Source organism: Tenrec ecaudatus, chromosome 12 (assembly GCF_050624435.1).
Source record: "Tenrec ecaudatus isolate mTenEca1 chromosome 12, mTenEca1.hap1, whole genome shotgun sequence".
NCBI classification, from domain to species: Eukaryota; Metazoa; Chordata; class Mammalia; order Afrosoricida; family Tenrecidae; genus Tenrec; species Tenrec ecaudatus.
In genome coordinates this window covers 130435114-130458889 of record NC_134541.1, presented here as the reverse complement: position 1 = coordinate 130458889, position 23776 = coordinate 130435114, and the positions used below count along the sequence as shown (strand labels likewise).

Below are 23776 nucleotides of genomic sequence, written 5' to 3'. Positions count from 1 at the left end.
GTCTACATTCACCCACTTTTCTGTTGTCCATCCCTCAGGGAGGTGGTTATATGTAGATTCTTATAATCAGTTCCCCCTTGCCAAATCAGCCCCCATCCACCCTCCCATTATTGCCACTCACACACCTGATCCTGAAGCGATTGTCCATCCGGGATTCACTGTGTTGCCAGTTCATATCTGTATCAGTGTACATCCTTTGGTCTAGCCAGATTTGTAAGGTAGAATTTGGATCATGTTAGTGCATGGAAAAAAAGTATTTTTAGTAACTAGAGGAAAGATGTATTTTTGAAGGTTGTTACATCACACCCCACCAGGCTCATCTCCGCCCAAAGACCCTTCTGTAGGGGGATGCCAAGTAGCCACACTCACCCTTCCATTTATTCATTCATCCATCTGCTCTCTGTCCATCCACCCATTCATCCATCCTTCCTTGTACCCACCCATCCATTTATCCTTTCGTCCATGTATCCATCCACCTGTCCCTCCGACATAGTTACCAGGTATGGCTTAGATGCTAGCCATTGAACAAAATCATAGATTTACGACAATGAATTGGGTCAGCCTGCTGGGGTTCACCATGTGGGTGGACAAGATAAATAAGCCACACCACCCCAAATGCGAGAGCCACAAGGGGGCACTGCGCCCAGGATGGAGGACCCCACAGAAAACTGTTCCTGAACATGAGGTTTGAGGGCAGGGCATAAGAGAGGGGAGAAGATTGGCACTGCTCCAGTAGGGGCATGCCTACAGGACGTGGGGTGGCTCAGTGCCCACTGCCCACAGGACTCCAGGCTGGCCGGAGGCTATCAGAACATGTCCACGGTGGACATCCACATGATGCAGGTGGACTATGAGGATCAGTGGCTGCAGTTGATGAGGACCTACGTGGGGCCCATGGTGAACACCCTGTTCCCTGCCCCACACCAAGGTGGGTGACCATGCCTGCTGTTGCCTGCCCCCTCCACCCACCCACAGCCCTCACCCGGGACTGGACGTCCCTACCCAGAACCTGTGTCGGACCTGGATGCCAGGCCCCAGGAAGGAGAACCTGCAGTGTGCAGCCCTGGGGCTCAGTCTAGCTCAGCTCAGACTTGGGGAAGTCATGAGACCACTGTAGTGCAGGGATCTGGGCATCTCCATCCAAAGTCCATGGTTCTTCCATTCACGAGGCATTTCTCTCCCATGTTCACACATGCGGGCAAGTGATGAACTTCATGGTTCGCTACCGGCCAGATGAGCAGCCCTCCCTGCAGCCACACCACGACTCCTCCACCTTCACCCTCAATGTCACCCTCAACCACAAGGACCTGTATTATGAGGTCAGCCCAAATATGGAAAATCTCAAAGTTCCACAAGGGGAGTACTGGAAGCAATAGAGGATTTTGGTAGAGTGGCAGGATACAAGATCAGCAAACAGAAGTCCATCAGACTGTTAGACACACTGGATAAGACCACAGAAGAAGAGATCAAAAAGGTGGTACCCTTCACAATAGCCAAATACAAACTGAAACATCTAGGGATATACTTGACTAAAAAAACAAAAGACCTGTACGGTTTCTATTACAAGAAACCAAGAGTGACCTCAACAAATGGAAGAATATCCCATGCTGGTAAATTGGAAGACTCAATATAGTTAACATGTCAGTTCTGCCCAAGGCACTATTTAGGTTTAATGCAATCCTGATAAAAGTACACTCATCTTTCTTCAAAGAAATGGAAAAAATTATTACCAACTTCATATGGAGAGGAAAGAAGCTCAGAATTAGCAGAGAACTCCTCAAGAAGAAGGACACCATGGGAGGGCTTGCTTTAACCTACTATGCAGCCAAACTTGTCAAAACCGCATGGTATTGGGACAATGACAGATATTCAGACCAGTGGAAAAGAACTGAAAACCCAGAAATAAAAGCATCAGCATACAGATAACTGATCGTTGATAAGGGGCCCAAAAATATCAAATAGGAAGCAGATGCCCTCTTTAACAAGTGGTGCTGGGAAAAATGGATATTTACCTTCAGAAAAATGAAGCAAAACCCTTATCTCACTCTATGCACAAGAAGAAACTCAAGGTGGATCATAGACCTTGAAGTTAAACACCAAAATATTAGGGCCATCAATGTTGGAATTGGGACCAACTTGAAATCGTTGGCACAGGGAATACATAGGCTATCAGAAATAGGGAAGGACACAAACACAGAGGAGGCACAAATTTACAAATTGGATATACTGAAGACAAAACACCTGTGTATATCAAAAGAATTCACCAAGAGAGTAATAAGAGAGTCCGCGGACTGGGAAAACATCTTTATCAATGGCACATCAGACAAAGGCCGTATTACTAAAACCTAGAATACTCTGCTAGCTTTGAAAAAGAAAAAAACTAACTGCCCACGAGAGGTGGGTAAAGGACTTGAACAGAAGTTTCACAGGGACAGAAATCCGAATGGCCAACAAACATATGAGAAAATGTTCCTGATCTTTACCCATAAGAGAAATGCAAATTGGGGAGTGGGCCATGGCCGGCGGCAGGCGCTGATGCTACCTGGCCCCAGGGGTATCATCCACGCCCCATGTGGGCTTCTTCTTAAACCTCTCTAGTGCCCACCCCTACTTTCAAGCCCATAGAGCTGGCCCGAGACTACCCACTGTTCGGGGGTGCTTTCTCTGCCATCCTCCCGCCTGGGACCATTGATGTAAGCCCCGAGAATGGATCTTGTCATGGTCCTGAAAATATATCATCCCTGCCCTGGAGCCTGGGCGACTTTGAACAGCTTGTGACCAGTCTGACACTTCATGATCCCAACATCTTTGGTCCCCAGTAAAGATGCTGAAGCAAAAAAGAAGCTGGAGCCTGTGCCATGCTGCTACTGTGGACCTGTGGGCCTACTCCTGCCAGGGGAAACATCAGACACCTCCACTTTGCAGAAATAAACTTGCTTTATAATAAAAAAAGAGAAATGCAAATTAAAACAAAAATGAGGTACCTACCACCTCACACCCTCAAAGATAGCCCAATTCAAAAAATGAGAAAGCAACAAGTGTTGGAGGGGCTGTGGGGAGACAGGAACTCTCATCCACTGCTGGTGGGCCTGTAAGTATGTACAGCCACTATGGAAATCGATCTGGCAATAGCTAAAACAGATGGAAATCGAGTTACCATATGACCCAGCAATCCTCCTACTGGGAATATACCCAGAAGAGGCAAGAAACAAACCAAGGCCAGATATCTGTGCTCCAATGTTCATTGCGGCACAGTTCACAATTGCAAGCAGTTGGAAACAACCCAAATGTCCATCAACTGACGATTGGATTAAAAAACTGTGGTATATACATACAATGAAGTACTACGCATCGCTAAAAAGCAATGATGAACATATGAAGCACATAGCGGCATGGGAACAACTGGAGGAAATCATGCTAAGTGAAGTAAGCGAGGCACAAAAAGACAAGTACAACATGAGCCCGCTGAGGTAAGCATGCAAAAAAAAAAAAGCAAAAGGGGCATAGAGAAAAAGCTACTGTATACAAACATTCTTGGGGAGAGGACCGTGTAGTATGGTAGACAACTGCGGAAGAGGCAGGGAATGGAAAAAAAAGGATGAAAATAAGGAAGAAATGGGTAGCAGGGGCATGGGGCACTAACCCACCCAAGGGGAGGGTATTGTTTATATCTTCACAGGGAAAGAGGGACCAGATTTCAACCCAGTGCCCCAAGGTGTGAATGCAATATTCCGGAGTGGAGTAGGGAACGAGTGGAGTGGTCTGGGGGCTGGCCCCAATACCAAATACTAAGTGGATGCCTGCCCCTTCCCCAGAAGAATTTATTTCAAAGGACATCATTGAATCTGCAGCCCCAGGAGAGGGACATATCTGATCAGAGCACAAGGAAGCAGATGAAGGAGGAGTAGGAGAGAGGGGAGCACATCCTGGCCCACCAGGCCCTGAGGACGATGATCCCAATTAGAGCAGCCTCTCCACAGAGAGGACCACATGGCCAGTCCCACTATGAGACATGAACCATGGCCCTTCAGGGGACAGCAGCAGAGTCACAGTGTGGGAATTGAGCCTGACCTGATCCCACCACACCAAAGCAAAGCACTGGGGTTGTGCATCTGAATCTGAACAGCAGCAGAATGGAGCGGCAAGCTCCCTAGGGAATTCTAAAGGTGAACTTTGGGGCCAGGGTATGGTGCCTCAACAGACACGATTGGCAAACACTCCGAAAGTCAACAAAAGATCCTTGAACTAACTACAAGCTTTTCTTTCTTGTTTTGTATTTTTCTTTGTCAGTGGTTTCTGGTTGTAGTTTTGTTGTATATTGTTTATTGGATTTGCTCTGTCTTATTTTTTTGTGTGTGTGTGCATGTTATCTCCGCAGGTCTGTCTAAATAAGATAGGCTAGATGAACAAGCTGGAAGAAAAACAATGGGACCGACAGTTCTGGGGCGAAATGGGATAGGCGGAGGTGAGGGGTAAGGAAGTGGTGTTAACAAACCCAGGGGAAAGGGAACAACAAGTGATCCAAATTGGTGGTGAGGTGGGTGTGGCAGGCATGGTAGGGCATGAATAAGGGTAATGTAACGAAGAGGTATTGCTGAAACCTAGGTGGGGACGGAGTGTGATAGTGGGACAGGAGGAAAGTCAAGGGAAATAGAGGAAAGAGGTGGGAGGCAAAGGGCATTTATAGAGGTCTAAAAGACATGTACATATGCAAATATATATGTGAGGATGGGGAAATAGATCTAGGTGCCTATATTTATAGGTTTAGTATTAAGGTGGCAGAAGGACATTGGGTCTCTACTCAAGTACTCCCTCAATGTAATAGTACTTTCTTGTATTAAATTGGCATTCTATAATGCTCACCCTCCCGACACAACTGCTGAAGACAAAGCGGGTGAATAAGTAAATGTGGTGAAGAAAACTGATGGTGCCCAGCTATCAAAAGATATAGCATCTAGGGTCTTAGAGGCTTGAAAATAAACAAACAGCCATCTAGCTCAGAAGCAACAAAGCCCACATGAATGAACACACCAGCCTGTGTGATCACGAGGTTCCGAAGGGATCAGTTATCAGGCATCAAAGAACAAAAAAATCATATCACTGGGTGCACACCTCCATGATATGATCACTGAGGACAAAGAGGTGCATAAGCAAATGTGGTGAAGAAAGCTGATAGTGCCCGGCTATCAAAAGAGATAGGGTCTGGGGACTTAAAGGCTTGATCATAAACAAGCAGCCATCTAGCTCAGAAGCAACAAAGCCCACATTGGAAGAAGCACACCACCCTGTGTACTCACGAAGTGTCGAAGGAATCAGGTATAAGGCATCATCAGAACAAAAACATTTTTTTTTTACCATAGTGAATGAAGGGCAAACTACAGTGTGGAGACCCAAAGTGCATTTGTCGGCCAGTGGAGATCCCTTTGCAGAGGCGTATAGGGTAGGAGATGAGTCAGTCAGGGTGTGATGTAGCACCATTGAAGAATACAGCTTTCCTCTAGTTCCTAAATGCTTACCCCACCCCCCCCAAACCCCCAACTATCATGATCACATGATCAGAATTCTACCTTGCAAGTCTGGATAGAACAGAGGATGTACACTGGTGCAGATAGGAGCTAGAGGCACAGGGTATACAGGACAGATGATACCTTCAGGGCCAGGGGTGTGAGTGGCGATACTGGGAGGCTAGAAGGAGAGTGGATGGGAAACAGGGAACTGATTATAAGGATCTACATGTGACCTCCTCCCTGAGGGACGGACAACAGAAAAGTGAGTGAAGGGAGACGTCGGACAGGGAAAGATATGATAAAATTATAATTTATAAATTATCAAGGGCTCATGAGGGATGGGGAAAGGGGAGCGAGGGGTGAAAAGAGGACCTGATGCAAAGGGCTTAAGTGGAGAGCAAATGCTTTGAAAATGATGAGGGCAAAGAATGTACAGATGTGCTTTACACAACTGATGTATGTATGGATTGTTATAAGAGTTGTATGAGCCCCTAATACAACGTTGAAAAAAATAAGCACATTGCAAAATCAGGTGTGATTCTAGCGTTATCTGTGATAGGATCGTATCTATCTGCCTTCAAGGAAATCTAATCAATACAGCTACTGAAATATATTTATCCACCAAAAAAGCTGGTGGTGAAGAAATAGAAGAATTCTACTGTCTTCAGTCTGAAATTAAACATGCAATCAAGATGCATTGATAATTATTGTGGAATGGAATGCAAACATTGGAAACAGGAAAGACCAGTAGCTGGAAAATACGGTCTTGGTAATAGAAACCGTGCTGGCGATGCCAGAACAACAACTTGTTCATTGTAAATACCTTTTTCAACAACCCAAAAGGCAACTGTACACATGACCTTCTCCAGATGGAATACACAGAAACCAAACTGATTGTGTCTGTGGGAAGTGAAGATGGAGAAGCTCAATATCAGTAACTAAAAGCAGACAAGGGGCTGACTGTGGAACAGATCATCAATTGCTCATATGTAAGCTCAGGTCAAGGCTCAAGAAAATTACAAGTCCACGAGAGCCAAAATATGACAATGAGTCTAGACCACTTGAATTTAGAGATCATCTCAAGAGCAGATTTACTGCATTGAATACTAAAGACAGAAGACCTCAGGAGCTGTGGGAGGACTTCATGAAGAAAGTATAATGTCATTGAAATAACAAGATGGAAAGAAAAGATCAAAGTGGATGTCAGAAGAGACTCTGACACTTGCTCTCAATCATAGAGTAGTTAAGGCAAATGGATGAAAGGATGAAGTCAAAGAGCTAAACAGAAAATTTCAAAGGTCAGCTCAAGAAGAAAATGTCAAACATTGAATGTGCACAGACCTAGAGAAAGACAACCAAAAAGGAAGAACATGTTCAGCATATCTGAAACAAAAAGAATTGAGGAAGATATTCAAGCCTTGAGTTGACATGTTGTATGATTATAGGGGCAAAATATTGAATGATCAAGAGAAAATGGAGGGAAAGAGTACACAGAGTCACACTATCAAAGAACACTAGCAGACATTCCACCATTTCAGGAGGTAGCACATGAGCAAAAACAATGGTGCTTAAGGAAGGAGTTCAAGGCGCCCTCAAGGCGTTAACCAAAAACATGGCTGCAGGAATCCACAGAGTATCAATTGAAATGTTTTTCCACAAGCTAATGAAGCACTGGAAACACTCACTAGTCAATGTCAGGAAAAGTGGAAGACAGATATTTGACCAACTGACGGGAAGAGACCATGTTGGTACCCATTCCAAAGAAAGGTGCCCCAACAGAATGTTCAAATGATAGGACAATATCATTGATATCATATGGAAATAAAATTGTGCTGAAGATCATCCAGCAAAAGTTGTAGCAGTGCATCCATAGGGAACACCGAGAGGTTCTGGCCGGATGCAGAGGAGGACATGGAACAAGGGATATCATTGCTCATGTCAGATGGAAGTTGGCTGAAAATAAGAAATGCTGAGAAATGTTTACTTGGGTTGTATTGACTATGCCAAGGCATCGGACTGTGTGTATTATCCCAAACCATGGATTGCCTTGAGAAGTATGGGAATTCCAGAACTTTTCAGTGTGCTCATTCAGAACTTGCACATGGACCAAGAGGCAGTTGTGGGAACGGAACAAGGGAACACTGCATGGTGTAAGGGAAGTTGCATGTCAGAGTTGCATCCTCTCACCATACTCACTCAATCTGCATACTGAGCAAATTCATCAGAGAGGCTGAATTGATATGGGGGAAATATGGCACCAGGATTTGGAAGGCTTATTAACAGCTTGCCGTACACTTGATCTTCACAGAGGACACAACCTCGCTTCATGAAAGTGAGGAAGGACTTGAAACTCTTGCTGATGAAGTTCAAGGATTGCAGCCTTCAGGATGGATTACAACTCAACGTCAAGAACACCAACTCAAAAAATAAAATGAAAAGGAAAGACAGAAAACCAAATGCTCACAAGCGGAAAAAGAGATAGGAACACGATAAACAGAGGGAAGGGCTCTCTCTCCCTCCACGTGGACCATCGAGTGGAGCTGAGGTCCATCTCCCCATGGCGTCCTGTTCAACCGAAACAAGTGCAACTCCAGATGCACTTCCTCCAAGTCATTCCTCTTGCCAAATCTCCTGAAGCAGGGCGCATACAGAGAACTACTGAGAGGCAGCTTCATGCCTTTTCCTATGTAAATGAATCTATCTGCTAGCTTTTGATCACCATTCCAGCCTGCCCATCACCTTAATCAAACCATAGGAGAAGGGGGTGCCAAGGAGCTCAGAATCCTCTTGTAGAAGGCAGGAGGAGGTGGGGAGGTGGGGTGGGGATTGTGACTCCTGATACCTAAGGCTGTTGGTCCAAAGCCATGATTTTGTCAGAATCTGTTGCCCAGGGTGTTGTCTGGTCATGCCCTATCAGTCTTACCTTGACTACTTTGGTTGGAAGACCCTGGACCAAGGCACAGGAAAATCACAGCCATCTGCTCATGTTTTGACGTGAGGGCTTTCCAAGGATCCCAATAGGAAGTGGTGTACCAAGAATCAGGGTCCGTGGCAAGTTTTGTTTCATCTCAATGAACTGTTTGAAATGGAGGTGAAAAAGCTTTCAATCATGTCTTTTATGATTTGGAGTCATTTGGTCCAGTTTAATTTAGCGAACAATGAAATTAAAGAGCTCTGTGATTTCTGAAAAAAAAAAAAACAAACAAACCAGAGGGAAGGTTGATGTTGTCAAGGATTTGCTCTTGCTTGTACAAGACCTCTTTTGCGTGTGGGAAAGCAGAGAATTTACTTTGAGAACTGAAGTACGCCCAACACAAGACATGGTATTTTCAATCACCTGATGCATGTAAAGTCAGACATGGAATCAGGAAGACAAAAAGAATCGATAAGCTTGGTGCTGACAAAGTATGTTGAGCGTACCCTGGACAACCAATAGAGTGGACATCTGTCTTGCAAGAAGTCCAGCCAAATGCTCTTCAGATGCCTGGATATCTAGACTTCATGAAAAGAACTTGGGACATGTTACCAGGAGAACCCAGGCCCTGGGAAAGGACATCCTGCTTGGTAAACTAGAGGGCCCGTGGAAAAGAGGAAGGCTCTCAACAAAATGGATTGGCACAGTGGCTTGTAACCATGGGCTCAATCAAGCACAGGAACAATTGTGAGGATGGCGCCGAATCACACAGTGAGTGTTTCACAGACTCTATTCGTTGGAATCAAGTGGACAGCACCTAACAACAGAGTGCGTCTGTATGAATGGACCTCGCGTAGTTTAGACATTCCCCTGTTGACCCCTTGTTCCCACCATTGGGTTACTGGGAGTCAGGCTGCTGTGAACACTGGTGTACAAGTACCTCTTGGGAGCCCTGCTTTTCATTCTGTTGCATATGTAAGGTTGATGATTGTTGCTAGGTGCCGGTTTACAGCCACCCGCTGTGACAGAGTAGAAATGCCCCCCTAGGGTTTTTGTGACTGCCATCTCTACCAGATCAGACAGGCCAGTCTTTCTCTTGGCGAGGTGTTGATGGGGGTCTTGAACCCTCAATCTTCCCGTTGCAGTCAAGTGCTTAGCTTGTTTGTGCCACCTGGGCCCCTTTGGCCTTGCTGGATCAGATGCTTGTGCAAGGTTGAAACTGTGAGGCTCCATCAAACTGTTTTCCACAGAGGATTCACCCTTTTACCAACAGGGCACCACAGTGTGGCTATCTCCACATGCGCCCAACACTTGTCAATTTCCATACGTTTGGTTGTTATTGTTTTTATAACCCTCTCCTTCCTCCCTCTCTCCTGCTGATGAACCACCTCCCTTGAGGAGCCTGCCTACCTCATACGTGAAGATGTCCCCTGGGCTGGTGCCTTTCAGTGTGACCTGAGCATTTCTTTGGAGTTTTAGGTCCACCACCCCTTAACCTCTTCCAGTCACGCACACATGCACACCTAATATGCCCTGTGGAAGGAAAGGGGAAAGGCAAGTTCTGAGAAAGCCCCTCTTGATGAGAGATCTTGACCAACTCCCTGGAAAGGGAAGCCAGCAGGCTAGTCTGAGCACCGATGTTGGACACTGGAAACTGGTTGACCCTGCCTCCTCCAGACCCTGTGTTCATTTAGTGAGCATCTCTCACCTGTAGAGCCAAGGGGTCCACTGTGTGGAGGAGTAGACTTGGTCTCTTGTTGCTGACAGCCAGGGGGGAGGCGACCTTACTCAAAGAGCCACTGTGATGGGTATGAATGAAGCAGAAGTATTTCCCAGTAGGAGCTTGTTCCCTGGGACACGTGACTGAACCGTGTAAGAGGAGAAGGGCAATGTGTTACAATCCTGGGCCTAGAAAAAGGACTGGCACCACATCAATCCTTGGTCTTTCTCTGTAAGCCTTTCATTCTGTGGGGTCTCATACAGGACCTATGTGCTGCCTGGTAAGTAAACTTTCTGCAGTCCCTCCAGCTTCAGGGCCCACCCACTGACTAAAGGGTCTCTGAGCTGTTCTCATTGCAACACAGGGGTCGGCCATTCACAGGAGACACTGCCCAGGCAAGTTGGTTTCTAGACTGCTGGCTGCCAGCCCGACTCCTCACAGAGGTCCAAAGTCCTGACCTCCACAGGGCTGGAGTGACCCTTTCCTTACCTCCAGACCACACCCCTTGGCAATTTTCCTTATACCTTGTGAACTCTGGTAATCATTAACTCTTCCTTGCTGGACTGATGAGGGTTAGTATGTGGGTCTCTTAAGGGGAAAATCCTTGGGGCTAGACCGGGGGTCAAGGCCAGACAATTGAGCCCAAAGCCGGGAATGTGTAAGAGCTGTTGGCGGGTGCCTCAGTCTGGCTCCCTCCACAGTAAGGGGCCTTATCCAGTCTCTTAAGCGGGGGCCACTAAGGGCTAGTGTCCTGCGAGGGTTTTCCCCTTCTTGGGTCTCAGCAACTCCATGCAATCTGGGGTACCCAGGCACCTGACAATCTGCTTTCTCCTGCCCCCAGGCAAACAGTGTGGAGTCCTTAAGGCACTTGCAGGGGTGTAGGGGTGCAGGTGGGCTGGAAGAGTCTGACATAGGAGGTGGACCGGTGGAGTCTGCCATAGGAGAAGGACTGGTGGAGTCTGACACAGGAGTAGGACTGGTGGAGTCTGACAGGTTAGGACTGATGGAGTCTGACATAGGAGGAGGACCAGTGGAGTCTAACTCAGGAGTAGGAATGCTGGAGACTGACATAGGAGTAGGACTGGTGGAGTCTGACATAGGAGTAGGACTCGTGGAGTCTGACACAGGAGTAGGAGTGGTGGAGTCTGACACAGGTTAGGACTGATGGAGTCTGACATAGGAGTAGGAACGGTGGAGTCTGACTCAGGAGTAGGACTGGTGGAGTCTGACAAAGGAGTAGGACTCGTGGAGTCTGACATAGGAGAAGGACCGGTGGAGTCTGACATAGGAGTAGGACCGGTGGAGTCTGACAGAGTAGAAAGACCGGTGCAGTATGACATAGTAGAAGGACCGGTGCAGTCTGACATCGGAGTAGGACCGGTGGAGTCTGACATAGGAGAAGGACCGGTGGAGTCTGACGTAGGAGTAGGACTGGTGGAGTCCCACTCAGGAGTAGGACTGGTGGAGTCTGACATAGTAGAAGAACCGGTGCAGTGTGACATAGGAGCAGGACTGGTGGAGTCTGACATAGGATTAGGACTGGTGGAGTCTGACATAGGAGTAGGACCGGTGGAGTCTGACATAGGAGTAGGACCGGTGGAGTTTGACATTGGAGTAGGACCGGTGGAGTCTGACGTAAGTGTAGGACTGCTGGTGTCTGACATAGGAGTAGGACAGGTGGAGTCTGACATAGGGAGTGGTGGAGTCTGACATAGGAGTAGGACCAGTGGAGTCTAACATAGGAGTAGGACCGGTGGAGTCTGACATAAGAGAAGGACCGGTGGAGTCTGACGTAGGAGTAGGAATGGTGGAGTCCCACTCAGGAGTAGGACTGGTGGAGTCTGACATAGGAGAAGGACCGGTGGAGTCTGATATAGGAGTAAGACCGGTGGAGTCTGACATAGGAGAAGGACCAGTGGAGTCTGACATCGGAGTAGGACCGGTGGAGTCTGACATAGGAGAAGGACCGGTGGAGTCTGACGTAGGAATAGGACTGGTGGAGTCCCACTCAGGAATAGGACTGGTGGAGTCTGACATAGGAGAAGGACCGGTGGAGTCTGACATAGGAGTAGGACCTGTGGAGTCTGACAGAGGAGAACGACCGGTGGAGATTGACATCGGAGTAGGACCGGTGGAGTCTGACATAGGAGAAGGACCGGTGGAGTCTGACGTAGGAATAGGACTGGTGGAGTCCCACTCAGGAATAGGACTGGTGGAGTCTGACATAGGAGAAGGACCGGTGGAGTCTGACATAGGAGTAGGACCTGTGGAGTCTGACAGAGGAGAACGACCGGTGGAGATTGACATAGGAGTAGGACCGGTGGAGTCTGACATAAGAGAAGGACCGGTGGAGTCTGACGTAGGAGTAGGAATGGTGGAGTCCCACTCAGGAGTAGGACTGGTGGAGTCTGACATAGGAGAAGGACCGGTGGAGTCTGATATAGGAGTAAGACCGGTGGAGTCTGACATAGGAGAAGGACCAGTGGAGTCTGACATCGGAGTAGGACCTGTGGAGTCTGACATAGGAGAAGGACCGGTGGAGTCTGACGTAGGAGTAGGACTGGTGGAGTCCCACTCAGGAATAGGAATGGTGGAGTCTGACATAGGAGAAGGACCGGTGGAGTCAGACATAGGAGTAGGACCTGTGGAGTCTGACAGAGGAGAACGACCGGTGGAGATTGACATAGGAGTAGGACCGGTGGAGTCTGACATAGTAGAAGGACCGGTGGAGTCTGAAATCGGAGTAGGACCGGTGGAGTCTGACATAGTAGAAGGACCGGTGCAGTTTGAAATAGGAGCAGGACTGGTGGAGTCTGACATAGGGGTAGGACCAGCAGAGTCTGATATAGGAGTAGGACCGGCAGAGTCTGACATAGGATTAGGACTGGTGGAGTCTGACATAGGAGTAGGACCAGTGGAGTCTGACAGGAGTAGGACCGGTGGAGTCTGACATAGGAGTAGGACCGGTGGAGTCTGACACAGGAGTAGGACCGGTGGAGTTTGACATTGGAGTAGGACCGGTGGAGTCTGACGTAAGTGTAGGACTGCTGGTGTCTGACATAGGAGTAGAACCGGTGGAGTCTGACATAGGAGAACGACCGGTGGAGTCTGACATAGGAGTAGGACCGGTGGAGTCTGACATAGGAGAAGGACCGGTGGAGTCTGATATAGGAGTAGGACCGGTGGAGTCTGACATAGGAGAAGGACCGGTGGAGTCTTACGTAGGAGTAGGACCGGTGGAGTCTGACATAGGATAAGGACCGGTGGAGTCTGAAGTAGGAGTAGGACTGGTGGAGTCCCACTCAGGAGTAGGACTGGTGGAGTCTGACATAGGAGTAGGACCTGTGGAGTCTGACATAGGAGTAGGACCGGTGGAGTCTGACATAGGAGTAGGACCGGTGTAGTCTGACATAGGAGTAGGACCGGTGGAGTCTGAAATAGGAGAAAGACCGGTGGAGTCTGACATAGGAGTAGGACCGGTGGAGTCTGACATAGGAGAAGGACCGGTGCAGTCTGACATAGGAGCAGGACTGGTGGAGTCTGACATAGGGGTAGGACCAGCAGAGTCTGACATAGGAGTAGGACCGGCGGAGTCTGACATTGGATTAGGACTGGTGGAGTCTGACATAGGAGTAGGACCGGTGGAGTTTGCCATTGGAGTAGGACCGGTGGAGTCTGACATAGGGGAAGGACCGGTGGAGTCTGACATAGGAGTAGGACCGGTGGAGTCTGACATAGTAGAAGGACCGGTGGAGTCTGAAATCGGAGTAGGACCGGTGGAATCTGACATAGGAGAAGGACCGGTGGAGTCTGACGTAGGAGTAGGACTGGTGAAGTCCCACTCAGGAATAGGACTGGGGGAGTCTGAAATAGTAGAAGAACCGGTGCAGTGTGACATAGGAGCAGGACTGTTGGGGTCTGACATAGGTGTAGGACCGGCAGAGTCTGACATAGGTGTAGGATCGGCGGAGTCTGACATAGGATTAGGACTGGTGGAGTCTGACATAGGAGTAGGACCGGTGGAGTCTGACATAGGAGTAGGACCGGTGGAGTTTGACATTGGTGTAGGACCGGTGGAGTCTGACGTAAGTGTAGGACTGCTGGTGTCTGACATAGGAGTAGGACCGGTGGAGTCTGACATAGGGAGTGGTGGAGTCTGACATAGGAGTAGGACCGGTGGAGTCTGACATAAGAGAAGGACCGGTGGAGTCTGACGTAGGAGAAGGACTGGTGGAGTCCCACTCAGGAGTAGGACTGGTGGAGTCTGACATAGTAGAAGGACCGGTGGAGTCTGACATAGGAGTAGGACCGGTGGAGTCTGACATAGGAGAAGGACCAGTGGAGTCTGACATCGGAGTAGGACCGGTGGAGTCTGACATAGGAGAAGGACCGGTGGAGTCTGACGTAGGAGTAGGACTGGTGGAGTCCAACTTAGGAGTAGGACTGGTGGAGTCTGACATAGTAGAAGGACCGGTGCAGTCTGACATAGGAGCAGGACTGGTGGAGTCTGACATAGGTGTAGGACCAGCAGAGTCAGACATAGGAGTAGGACTGACGGAGTCTGACATAGAATTAGGACTGGTGGAGTCTGACATAGGAGTAGGACCGGTGGAGTCTGACAGGAGTAGGACCGGTGGAGTCTGACATAGGAGTAGGACAGGTGGAGTCTGACATAGGAGAAGGACCGGTGGAGTCTGACATAGGAGTAGGACCGATGGAGTCTGACATAGTAGAAGGACCTGTTGAGTCTGAAATCGGAGTAGGACCAGTGGAGTCTGACATAGGAGAAGGACCGGTGGAGTCTTACGTAGGAGTAGGACCAGTGGAGTCTGACACAGTAGAAGGACCGGTGGAGTCTGACATAGGATTAGGACTTGTGGAATCTGACATAGGGGTAGGACTCGTGGAGTCTGACATAGGAGAAGGACCGGTGGATTCTGACATAGGAGTAGGACCGGTGAAGTCTGACATCGGAGTAGAACCGGTGGAGTCTGACGTAGGAGAAGGACCGGTGGAATCTGACGTAGGAGTAGGACTGGTGGAGTCCCACTCAGGAGTAGGACTGGTGGAGTCTGACATAGGAGTAGGAGCGGTGGAGTCTGACATAGTAGAAGGACCGGTGGAGTATGAAATCGGAGTAGGACCGGTGGAGTCTGACATAGGAGAAGGACCGGTGGAGTCTGACGTAGGAGTAGGACTGATGGAGTCCCACTGAGGACTAGGACTGGTGGAGTCTGACATAGTAGAAGAACCGGTGCAGTGTGATATAGGATCAGGACTGGTGGAGTCTGACATAGGGGTAGGACCGGCAGAGTCTGACATAGGAGTAGGATCGGCGGAGTCTGACATAGGATTAGGACTGGTGGAGTTTGACTTGGAGTAGGACCGGTGGAGTCTGACGTAAGTGTAGGACTGCTGGTGTCTGACATAGGAGTAGGACCGGTGGAGTCTGCATTGGGAGTGGTGGAGTCTGACATAGGAGTAGGACCGGTGGAGTCTGACATAGGTGTAGGACCGGTGGAGTCTGACATAAGAGAAGGACCGGTGGAGTCTGACGTAGGAGTAGGACTGGTGGAGTCTGACATAGGAGTAGGACCGGTGGAGTCTGACATAGGTGTTGGACAGGTGGAGTCTGACATCGTAGAAGGACCGGTGGAGTCTGAAATCGGGGTAGGACCGGTGGAGTGTGACATAGGAGAAGGACCGGTGGAGTCTTATGTAGGAGTAGGACTGGTGGAGTCCCACTCAGGAGTAGGACTGGTGGAGTCTGACATAGTAGAAGGACCGGTGCAGTCTGACATAGGAGCAGGACTGGTGGAGTCTGATATAGGGGTAGGACCGGTGGAGTCTGACATAGGAGTAGGACCGGTGGAGTCTGCATTGGGAGTGGTGGAGTCTGACATAGGAGTAGGACCGGTGGAGTCTGACATAGGAGTTGGACAGGTGGAGTCTGACATAGTAGACGGACCGGTGGAGTCTGAAATCGGAGTAGGACCGGTGGAGTCTGACATAGGAGAAGGACCGGTGGAGTCTTATGTAGGAGTAGGACTGGTGGAGTCCCACTCAGGAGTAGGACTGGTGGAGTTTGACATAGTAGAAGTACCGGTGCAGTCTGACATAGAAGCAGGACTGTTGGAGTCTGACATAGGGGTAGGACCGGTGGAGTCTGATATAGGAGTAGGACCGGTGGAGTCTGTATTGGGAGTGGTGGAGTCTGACATAGGAGTAGGACCAGTGGAGTCTGACATAAGAGAAGGACCGGTGGAGTCTGACTTAGGAGTAGGACTGGTGGAGTCTGACATAGGAGAAGGACCGGTGGAGTCTGACATAGGTGTAGGACCGGTGGAGTCTGACATAGGAGTTGGACCGGTGGAGTCTGACATAGTAGAAGGACCGGTGGAGTCTGAAATCGGAGTAGGACCGGTGGAGTCTGACAAAGGAGAAGGACCGGTGGAGTCTTACGTAGGAATAGGACTGGTGGAGTCCCACTCAGGAGTAGGACTGGTGGAGTCTGACATAGTAGAAGGACCGGTGCAGTCTGACATAGGAGCAGGACTGGTGGAGTCTGACATAGGGGTAGGACCAGAAGAGTCTGACATAGGATTAGGACCGGCAGAGTCTGACATAGGAGTAGGACCGGTGGAGTTTGACATTGGAGTAGGACCGGTGGAGTCTGACGTAAGTGTAGGACTGCTGGTGTCTGACATAGGAGTAGGACCGGTGGAGTCTGACATAGGAGAAGGACCGGTGGAGTCTGACATAGGAGTAGTACCGGTGGAGTCTGATAGAGGAGAAGGACCGGTGGAGTCTGACATAGGAGTAGAACTGTTGGAGTTTGACATAGTAGAAGGACCGGTGGAGTCTGAAATCGGAGTGGGACCGGCGGAGTCTGACATAGGAGAAGGACCGGTGGAGTCTTATGTAGGAGTAGGACCGGTGGAATCTGACACAGTAGAAGGACCGGTGGAGTCTGACAGAGGAGAAGGACCGGTGGAGTCTGACATAGGAGTAGGACCTGTGGCGTCTGCCATAGTGGAAGGAACGGTGGAGTGTCAAATCGGAGTAGGACCGGTAGAGTCTGACATAGGAGAAGGACTGGTGGAGTCTGACGTAGGAGTAGGACTGCTGGAGTCCCACTCAGGACTAGGACTGGTGGAGTCTGACATAGTAGAAGAACCGGTGCAGTGTGACATAGGATCAGGCTGGTGGAGTCTGACATAGGGGTAGGACCGGCAGAGTCTGACATAGGAGTAGGATCGGCGGAGTCTGACATAGGATTAGGACTGGTGGAGTCTGACATAGGAGTAGGACCGGTGGAGTCTGACATAGTAGAAGGACCGGTGGAGTCTGAAATCGGAGTAGGACCGGTGGAGTCTGACATAGGAGAAGGACCGGTGGAGTCTGACGTAGGAGTAGGACTGGTGGAGTCCCACTCAGGAGTAGGACTGGTGGAGTCTGACATAGTAGAAGGACCGGTGCAGTCTGACATAGAATTAGGACTGGTGGAGTCTGACATAGGAGTAGGACCTGTGGCGTCTGCCATAGTGGAAGGAACGGTGGAGTGTCAAATCGGAGTAGGACCGGTGGAGTCTGACATAGGAGAAGGACTGGTGGAGTCTGACGTAGGAGTAGGACTGGTGGAGTCCCACTCAGGACTAGGACTGGTGGAGTCTGACATAGTAGAAGAACCGGTGCAGTGTGACATAGGATCAGGCTGGTGGAGTCTGACATAGGGGTAGGACCGGCAGAGTCTGACATAGGAGTAGGATCGGCGGAGTCTGACATAGGATTAGGACTGGTGGAGTCTGACATAGGAGTAGGACCGGTGGAGTCTGAGATAGTAGAAGGACCGGTGGAGTCTGAAATCGGAGTAGGACCGGTGGAGTCTGACATAGGAGAAGGACCGGTGGAGTCTGACGTAGGAGTAGGACTGGTGGAGTCCCACTCAGGAGTAGGACTGGTGGAGTCTGACATAGTAGAAGGACCGGTGCAGTCTGACATAGGAGCAGGACTGGTGGAGTCTGACACAGGGGTAGGACCAGCAGAGTCTGACATAGGAGTAGGACCGGCGGAGTCTGACATAGGATTAGGACTGGTGGAGTCTGACATAGGAGTAGGACCGGTGGAGTCTGACAGGAGTAGGACCGGTGGAGTCTGAAATAGGAGTAGGACCGGTGGAGTCTGACATAGGAGTAGGACCGGTGGAGTTTGACATTGGAGTAGTACCGGTGGAGTCTGACGTAAGTGTAGGACTGCTGGTGTCTGACATAGGAGTCGGACCGGTGGAGTCTGACATAGTAGAAGGACCGGTGGAGTCTGAAATCAGAGTAGGACCGGTGGAGTCTGACATAGGAGAAGGACCAGTGGAGTCTTATGTAGGAGTAGGACCGGTGGAGTCTGACACAGTAGAAGGACCGGTAGAGTCTGACAGAGGAGAAGGACCGGTGGAGTCTGACGTAGGAGTAGGACTGGTGGAGTCCCACTAGGAGTAGGACTGGTGGTATCTGACATAGGAGTAGGACCGGTGGAGTCTGACATAGGAGTAAGACCGGTGGAGTCTGACATAAGAGAAGGACCGGTGGAGTCTGACGTAGGAGTAGGACTGGTGGAGTCTGACATAGGAGAAGGACCGGTGGAGTCTGACATAGGAGTATGACCAGTGGAGTCTGACATAGGAGTTGGACCGGTGGAGTCTGACATAGTAGAAGGACCGGTGGAGTCTGAAATCGGTGTAGGACCGGTGGAGTCTGACATAGGAGAAGGACCGGTGGAGTGTGTCGTAGGAGTAGGACTGGTGGAGTCTCACTCAGGAGTAGGACTGGTGGAGTCTGACATAGCAGAAGGACCGGTGCAGTCTGACATAGGAGCAGGACTGGTGGAGTCTGACATAGGGGTAGGACCAGCAGAGTCTGACATAGGAGTAGGACCGGCGGAGTCTGACATAGGAGTAGGACCGGTGGAGTTTGACATTGGAGTAGGACCGGTGGAGTCTGATGTAAGTGTAGGACTGCTGGTGCCTGACATAGGATTAGGACCGGTGGAGTCTGACAGAGGAGAAGGACCGGTGGAGTCTGACATAGGAGTAGGACCATTGGAGTCTGACATAGTGGAAGGACCGGTGGAGTCTGAAATCGGAGTAGGACCGGTGGAATCTGACACAGTAGAAGGACCGGTGGAGTCTGACAGAGGAGAAGGACCGGTGGACTCTGACGTAGGAGTAGGACTGGTGGAGTCCCACTAGGAGTAGGACTGGTGGAGTCTGATATAGGAGTAGGACCGGTGGAGTCTGACATAGGAGTAGGACCGGTGGAGTCTGACATAGGATTAGGACTGGTGGAGTCTGACATAGGTGTAGGACCCGTGGAGTCTGACATAGAAGAAGGACCGGTGGAGTCTGACATAGGAGAAGGACCGGTGGAGTCTGACGTAGGAGTAGGACTGGTGGAGTCCCACTCAGGAGTAGGACTGGTGGAGTCTGACATAGGAGTAGGACCGGTGGAGTCTGACATAGGACTAGGACCGGTGGAGTCTGACATAGGAGAAGGACCGGTGGAGTCTGACATAGGGGTAGGACCGGTGGAGTCTGACATAGTAGAAGGACCGGTGGAGTCTGAAATCGGAGTAGGACCGGTGGAGTCTGACATAGGAGAAGGACCGGTGGAGTCTTATGTAGGAGTAGGACTGGTGGAGTCCCACTCAGGATTAGGACTGGTGGAGTCTGACATAGTAGAAGAACCGGTGCAGTGTGACATAGGAGCAGGACTGGTGGAGTATGACATAGGATTAGGACTGGTGGAATCTGACATAGGAGTAGGACTCGTGGAGTCTGACATAGGAGGACCGGTGGAGTCCGACATAGGAGTAGGACCGGTGGAGTCTGACATAGTAGAAGGACCGGTGCAGTCTGACATAGTAGAAGGACCGGTGCAGTCTGACATCGGAGTAGGACCGGTGGAGTCTGACATAGGAGAAGGACCGGGGGAGTCTGACGTAGGAGTAGAACTGGTGGTTTCCCACTCAGGAGTAGGACTGGTGGAGTCTGACATAGGAGTAGGACCGGTGGAGTCTGACATAGGAGTAGGACCGGTGGAGTCTGACATAGGAGAAGGACCGGTGGAGTCTGACATAGGGGTAGGACCGGTGGAGTCTGACATAGTAGAAGGAACGGTGGAGTCTGAAATCGGAGTAGGACCGGTGGAGTCTGACATAGGAGAAGGACCGGTGGAGTCTTATGTAGGAGTAGGACTGGTGGAGTCCCACTCAGGATTAGGACTGGTGGAGTCTGACATAGTAGAAGAACCGTTGCAGTGTGACATAGGAGCAGGACTGGTGGAGTATGACATAGGATTAGGACTGGTGGAATCTGACATAGGAGTAGGACTCGTGGAGTCTGACATAGGAGGACCGGTGGAGTCCGACATAGGAGTAGGACCGGTGGAGTCTGACATAGTAGAAGGACCGGTGCAGTCTGACATAGTAGAAGGACCAGTGCAGTCTGACTTCGGAGTAGGACCGGTGGAGTCTGACATAGGAGATGGACCGGTGGAGTCTGATGTAGGAGTAGGACTGGTGGTTTCCCACTCAGGAGTAGGACTGGTGGAGTCTGACATAGGAGTAGGACCGGTGGAGTCTGACATAGGAGTAGGACCGGTGGAATCTGACATAGTAGAAGGACCGGTGGAGTCTGACGTAGGAGTAGGACTGGTGGAGTCCCACTCAGGACTAGGACTGGTGGAGTCTGACATAGTAGAAGAACCGGTGCATTGTGACATAGGATCAGGACTGGTGGAGTCTGACATAGGGGTAGGACCGGCAGAGTCTGACATAGGAGTAGGACCGGTGGAATCTGACATAGTAGAAGGACCGGTGGAGTCTGACGTAGGAGTAGGACTGGTGGAGTCCCACTCAGGAGTAGGACTGGTGGAGTCTGACATAGTAGAAGGACCGGTGCAGTCTGACATAGGAGCAGGACTGGTGGAGTCTGACACAGGGGTAGGACCAGCAGAGTCTGACATAGGAGTAGGACCGGCGGAGTCTGACATAGGATTAGGACTGGTGGAGTCTGACATAGGAGTAGGACCGGTGGAGTCTGACAGGAGTGGGACCGGTGGAGTCTGAAATAGGAGTAGGACCGGTGGAGTCTGACATAGGAGTAGGACCGGTGGAGTTTGACATTGGAGTAGTACCGGTGGAGTCTGACGTAAGTGTAGGACTGCTGGTGTCTGACATAGGAGTCGGACCGGTGGAGTCTGACATAGTAGAAGGACCGGTGGAGTCTGAAATCAGAGTAGGACCGGTGGAGTCTGACATAGGAGAAGGACCAGTGGAGTCTTATGTAGGAGTAGGACCGGTGGAGTCTGACACAGTAGAAGGACCGGTGGAGTCTGACAGAGGCGAAGGACCGGTGGAGTCTGACGTAGGAGTAGGACTGGTGGAGTCCCACTAGGAGTAGGACTCGTGGTATCTGACATAGGAGTAGGACCGGTGGAGTCTGACATAGGAGTAAGACCGGTGGAGTCTGACATAAGAGAAGGACCGGTGGAGTCTGACGTAGGAGTAGGACTGGTGGAGTCTGACATAGGAGAAGGACCGGTGGAGTCTGACATAGGAGTATGACCGGTGGAGTCTGACATAGGAGTTGGATCGGTGGAGTCTGACATAGTAGAAGAACCGGTGGAGTCTGAAATCGGTGTAGGACCGGTGGAGTCTGACATAGGAGAAGGACCGGTGGAGTGTGTCGTAGGAGTAGGACTGGTGGAGTCCCACTCAGGAGTAGGACTGGTGGAGTCTGACATAGCAGAAGGACCGGTGCAGTCTGACATAGGAGCAGGACTGGTGGAGTCTGACATAGGGGTAGGACCAGCAGAGTCTGACATAGGAGTAGGACCGGCGGAGTCTGACATAGGAGTAGGACCGGTGGAGTTTGACATTGGAGTAGGACCGGTGGAGTCTGATGTAAGTGTAGGACTGCTGGTGTCTGACATAGGATTAGGACCGGTGGAGTCTGACAGAGGAGAAGGACCGGTGGAGTCTGACATAGGAGTAGGACCATTGGAGTCTGACATAGTGGAAGGACCGGTGGAGTCTGAAATCGGAGTAGGACCGGTGGAATCTGACACAGTAGAAGGACCGGTGGAGTCTGACAGAGGAGAAGGACCGGTGGACTCTGACGTAGGAGTAGGACTGGTGGAGTCCCACTAGGAGTAGGACTGGTGGAGTCTGATATAGGAGTAGGACCGGTGGAGTCTGACATAGGAGTAGGACCGGTGGAGTCTGACATAGGATTAGGACTGGTGGAGTCTGACATAGGTGTAGGACCCGTGGAGTCTGACATAGAAGAAGGACCGGTGGAGTCTGACATAGGAGAAGGACCGGTGGAGTCTGACGTAGGAGTAGGACTGGTGGAGTCCCACTCAGGAGTAGGACTGGTGGAGTCTGACATAGGAGTAGGACCGGTGGAGTCTGACATAGGAGTAGGACCGGTGGAGTCTGACATAGGAGAAGGACCGGTGGAGTCTGACATAGGGGTAGGACCGGTGGAGTCTGACATAGTAGAAGGACCGGTGGAGTCTGAAATCGGAGTAGGACCGGTGGAGTCTGACATAGGAGAAGGACCGGTGGAGTCTTATGTAGGAGTAGGACTGGTGGAGTCCCACTCAGGATTAGGACTGGTGGAGTCTGACATAGTAGAAGAACCGGTGCAGTGTGACATAGGAACAGGACTGGTGGAGTATGACATAGGATTAGGACTGGTGGAATCTGACATAGGAGTAGGACTCGTGGAGTCTGACATAGGAGGACCGGTGGAGTCCGACATAGGAGTAGGACCGGTGGAGTCTGACATAGTAGAAGGACCGGTGCAGTCTGACATAGTAGAAGGACCGGTGCAGTCTGACATCGGAGTAGGACCGGTGGAGTCTGACATAGGAGAAGGACCGGTGGAGTCTGACGTAGGAGTAGGACTGGTGGTTTCCCACTCAGGAGTAGGACTGGTGGAGTCTGACATAGGAGTAGGACCGGTGGAGTCTGACATAGGAGAAGGACCGGTGGAGTCTGACGTAGGAGTAGGACTGGTGGAGTCCCACTCAGGACTAGGACTGGTGGAGTCTGACATAGTAGAAGAACCGGTGCAGTGTGACATAGGATCAGGACTGGTGGAGTCTGACATAGGGGTAGGACCGGCAGAGTCTGACATAGGAGTAGGATCGTCGGAGTCTGACATAGGATTAGGACTGATGGAGTCTGACATAGGAGTAGGACCGGTGGAGTCTGACATAGTAGAAGGACCGGTGGTTTCTGAAATCGGAGTAGGACCGGTGGAGTCTGACATAGGAGAAGGACTGGTGCAGTGTGACATAGGAGTTGGACTGGTGGAGTCTGACACAGGGGTAGGACCGGCAGAGTCTGACATAGGAGTAGGACCGGCGGAGTCTGACAGAGGATTAGGACTTGTGGAGTCTGACATAGGAGTAGGACCGGTGGAGTTTGACATTGAAGTAGGACCGTTGGAGTCTGACGTAAGTGTAGGACTGCTGGTGTCTGACATAGGAGTCGGACCGGGGAGTCTGACATAGTAGAAGGACCGGTGGAGTCTGAAATCGGCGTAGGACCGGTGGAGTCTGACATAGGAGAAGG

At 50.4% G+C, this 23776-nt stretch overlaps 1 protein-coding gene across 1 annotated transcript in view; it reads left to right on the top strand.

Annotated features, from left to right (window-relative positions):
• Positions 1-813: 813 nt before the first annotated feature.
• The window catches only part of LOC142422965 (2-acylglycerol O-acyltransferase 3-like), a 41136-nt gene continuing 18173 nt past the window's right edge, over positions 814-23776 (top strand). Inside the window, exons 1-2 of the mRNA XM_075528164.1 lie at positions 814-928; positions 1234-1319. Of these exons, the coding sequence (XP_075384279.1) occupies positions 814-928; positions 1234-1319 (201 nt within the window). The remainder of the gene's footprint in view (positions 929-1233; positions 1320-23776) is intronic.